General features: G+C 42.4%; 1 protein-coding gene across 1 annotated transcript; it reads left to right on the top strand.

Moving 5' to 3' along the window:
* Positions 1 to 241: 241 nt before the first annotated feature.
* LOC131428941 (uncharacterized) lies at positions 242 to 1,156 on the top strand. Its single transcript, XM_058593000.1, has one exon. The coding sequence runs from the start codon at positions 242 to 244 to the stop codon at positions 1,154 to 1,156; it is 915 nt and encodes a 304-aa protein (XP_058448983.1).
* The last annotated feature ends 2,411 nt before the right edge of the window (positions 1,157 to 3,567 follow it).

Below are 3,567 nucleotides of genomic sequence, written 5' to 3'. Positions count from 1 at the left end.
TTGGCCTTTTGATCTCCGTAACCTGGCACGGAAAAAAGTTAGAACTTGTATGCAATGCTACAGAGTTCGCCCTTGTACTGAAAATCAGCTTATGGGTCAGCTTCCTAGGGTTCGAGTAACACCTGCACGACCGTTTCTTAATACTGGCGTCGATTTTTGTGGGCCAGTCCTCATTAAAAATACTATTCGAAGAAGTAAATCGATTCCACCATTGCGCGCCTATATCGCACTTTTTGTATGTATGACTACGAAGGCCGTACACATCGAGCTGGTCAGCGATCTTAGTACCGAAGGATTCATTGCGGCATTAAGACGTTTCTGCGCACGACGGGGAAAGCCAATCAGTATCTACTGTGATAATGCGACAAACTTTACCGGAGCTGAGAGAGAACTACAATCACTTTTAAAACAGTTCCTTAATCAACAACAGCGAGAGAAGATTGCGAAACATTGTGCAGAAACCACCATTCGATTCCAATTCATTCCTGCTCGTGCACCTACTTTCGGTGGCCTTTGGGAGGCCGCTGTTAAAGCATTGAAATACCATCTACGTCGTGTCGTCGGTTTTGAACCAATAACGCTTGAAGTCATGCAAACGGTTCTCTGTCAGATTGAGAGCTGCCTCAATTCACGACCCTTAACAGCCATATCCGAGGACCCCAGCGACTTGGGTGCCCTAACCCCGGGACATTTTCTGGTCGGATCAGCACTCCAATCAATCCCGGAGCCCGACCTTGCCGATGTTCCCTGTAATAGACTTTCATTGTGGCAAACAATTCAACGGAAGTCTCAGCAGTTTTGGAAGCTGTGGTCAACTGATTATCTTCATCAACTACAGCAACGCACAAAGAATTTCTACCAGCATCCAAACGTGCTTGTTGGAAAGCTTGTGCTATTGAAGGAAGACAATTTGCCGCCGCTTAAGTGGAGTTTAGCTCGAGTTACCGCTGTTCATCCCGGTCCGGATAGACTTGTACGCGTTGTGAGCGTGAAGGTACCTTCTGGTGCTATCTACGATCGTCCGATATCAAAAGTATGCCTACTTCCCATCAACGATGAAACTTCTGACCCTCCATCGAATCCTACAGTGAGAAGTTATGATCCCGACAACCAACGTCTTGAGCATTCTTTAACATCTGATGACGAAGATGAATAACTAGTATAGTTTTAAAAATTTATATTTTGTGAATCATTTTTTTTTATATGAATGGAATTAGTATTCCATTGGTGGCCGGTATGTTGCGAACGCAAAATAAAGAACCCTATTGTCTCTAGATTTCGAATTAACACTCGTGTGAGATAGCACAGTAGGCAGTAAAACGCTATAAAAGCAGAGCAGAATCACAATAAATTATCAGTCTTTATCAAACCGTGACACGCAGTGTTCCTATTTATCCGAACAGAACCAAGTCTGAGTTAAACTTCGATATTCAAAAGAACTATTAGAGATTGCTTACGTGAACTATTTAGAAATCTATACAGTCCACATCCACGGTCCACGGCAGATTGGTTTGTGACCCCCCCAGCTATCGAAGAGAGTGTTCCGGCGCGAACAACCATCACACGGTCTTCGATCGTCATCGATTTGAATTCTGTGCAGTCGACGATTTTGTGCTCAAATTTACAAACCGGACATGCTTTACGATGCATCCGCTCTGTAGCATTCTCTTCAAATTTAAGAGAATTTTCGAGTGTACGCGACTCGGTGTGCGTTTGTAGATATGCTCGATCTTTCTGTTTAGTTTTACTGAATTTTTCTGTGGATATATCATCTGCTACTTCATACGCAAGCTCAACTATGGTGCTCATAAATGCGCCAAACGCACTCAAATCTACTACTTGTATCGAACTTTTAAACGCTGACCATTGTAATCTATACTCAACTGGTAACTTTGAAACAAGATCGTGCAAGATGGACGGATTATTCAAATGTGCAGTTTTGCGTTTTTCAAATGCTCAACTAGATTATCAACTGCATTCCCAAATTCTATTATGCTTTCCATATCATTCATTTTGGGCGATGCGAGTGTGCGTATTTTTTCAGTTAGTGTTCGTATAAGAGTCTCTGGACGACCATAACGCATTTGTAATGTTTTGATCACATGAGGTACACTTGCAGGCGAAAGCAGTCTACTTCTAACCGTTTCCAAAGCATGACCTTTTAAGCATCGCTGCAAGCGAATAAGATTCTCATCTAACGAGAACCCACACGTGGCCGTAGAGCGTTCAAAATTGCTTATGCCTATATGGATAAGCAATTTTGAACGCTCTACGGCCACCTGTGGGTTCTCGTTAGATGAGAATCTTATTCGCTTGCAGCGATGCTTAAAATGCACTCTTCTGGGTCACCATTGAATACAGGCAATTCTTTGCCCATAACTTGCCGAGCGGCAATCTGACGATTGCTTGGACCGAACTCTCCGCTCATTTCAATTCGGCCCATGATATCTTCCTCACAATGGGATGAATCATGCATATTAGAAATTCGAGGGGCTCGTGGAACGGAAAAGAGATTGGGGTAAACAGAGTTCATTCTAATTTTATTGGTTTTTGTGAGCAAAGGATTAGTAGCATCGTTCGACTTTGGTAGATCACACTTTTGTATAACAGATATTTCATTATCGTTCGATACTGATGTACCAGCTACTCGTTCATCGGGGTTCAGATTGTTTTTGTTGGTGGTTTTAGAGGGTGCTAACGTGGATTTAAATAGTCCCTCAGTCTGCTGCCCATTGTTTTTCAGCCATTCTGTAACCTTTTCTGCGGAATCTGGTTCACTAGGGGCTACGCTGGTTCGGCTGTTACTACCATGATGTGATAGCTGTCATACTACTTTCGCCTTCTCTTCCATCGATTGTTTCCGAATGGCCATTTGTTGTTTCCGAAATTGTCGCTCCTCTGCTAACTTCCGTTGCGCAAATGCTTTGTCTTCGGAAATTTTTTTTTGTTCTATCGCCAACTCCCGATCTCGCATCTCCTTTTCATGAGCTAGCTGTCGATCGCTTAGCTCTTTTTCAGAGACCAGTTCAAGCTTCTGAATCTGTTTTTGCTCCTCAATAATTTGCAACTCGAGTTCTAAGCGATCTCGGGCACTAGATGTTATGCTTGCTTTTTCGTACATTAGCACTTTTTTTTACCTACGTGAACTTGTTTTACTGGTTGCGATTGATTTTTTGTCTGTCCCGCTTGGCACCATTATTTGCTTCTTGATTGCACCAGTATTTTTCGCCTGATCGGATTTGTTTTTTGGTGCACAGGATACACATTGCCAGTCGCGATCTTTAACACTTGTGTCAACATTAGCGCAAGTGTAATGAAACCAAGAATGACAGGCATCGCAGGCCACCATATCTTCGGCTATGTCTGGTCGCTTACATAGTCTACAATTGTGTTCCGATGTTGGGTTAGCTTCATCTTTATATTCCATGTCGGTTGAGGTTATGATGAAAAAATTCTAAAGAATGTTACCGGAATTTTCAGACGTCCTTAAACACGACACTATCCAAGTTGTGTGAACGCTTTAGCTATAATTTATACTCATATTACAAAATTATAATTTTGATTTCA

This window comes from Malaya genurostris, chromosome 2 (assembly GCF_030247185.1).
Source record: "Malaya genurostris strain Urasoe2022 chromosome 2, Malgen_1.1, whole genome shotgun sequence".
Classification (NCBI taxonomy): domain Eukaryota; kingdom Metazoa; phylum Arthropoda; class Insecta; order Diptera; family Culicidae; genus Malaya; species Malaya genurostris.
Note: the sequence above shows the minus strand (reverse complement) of the source record. Positions and strands in the feature narration are given on the sequence as shown.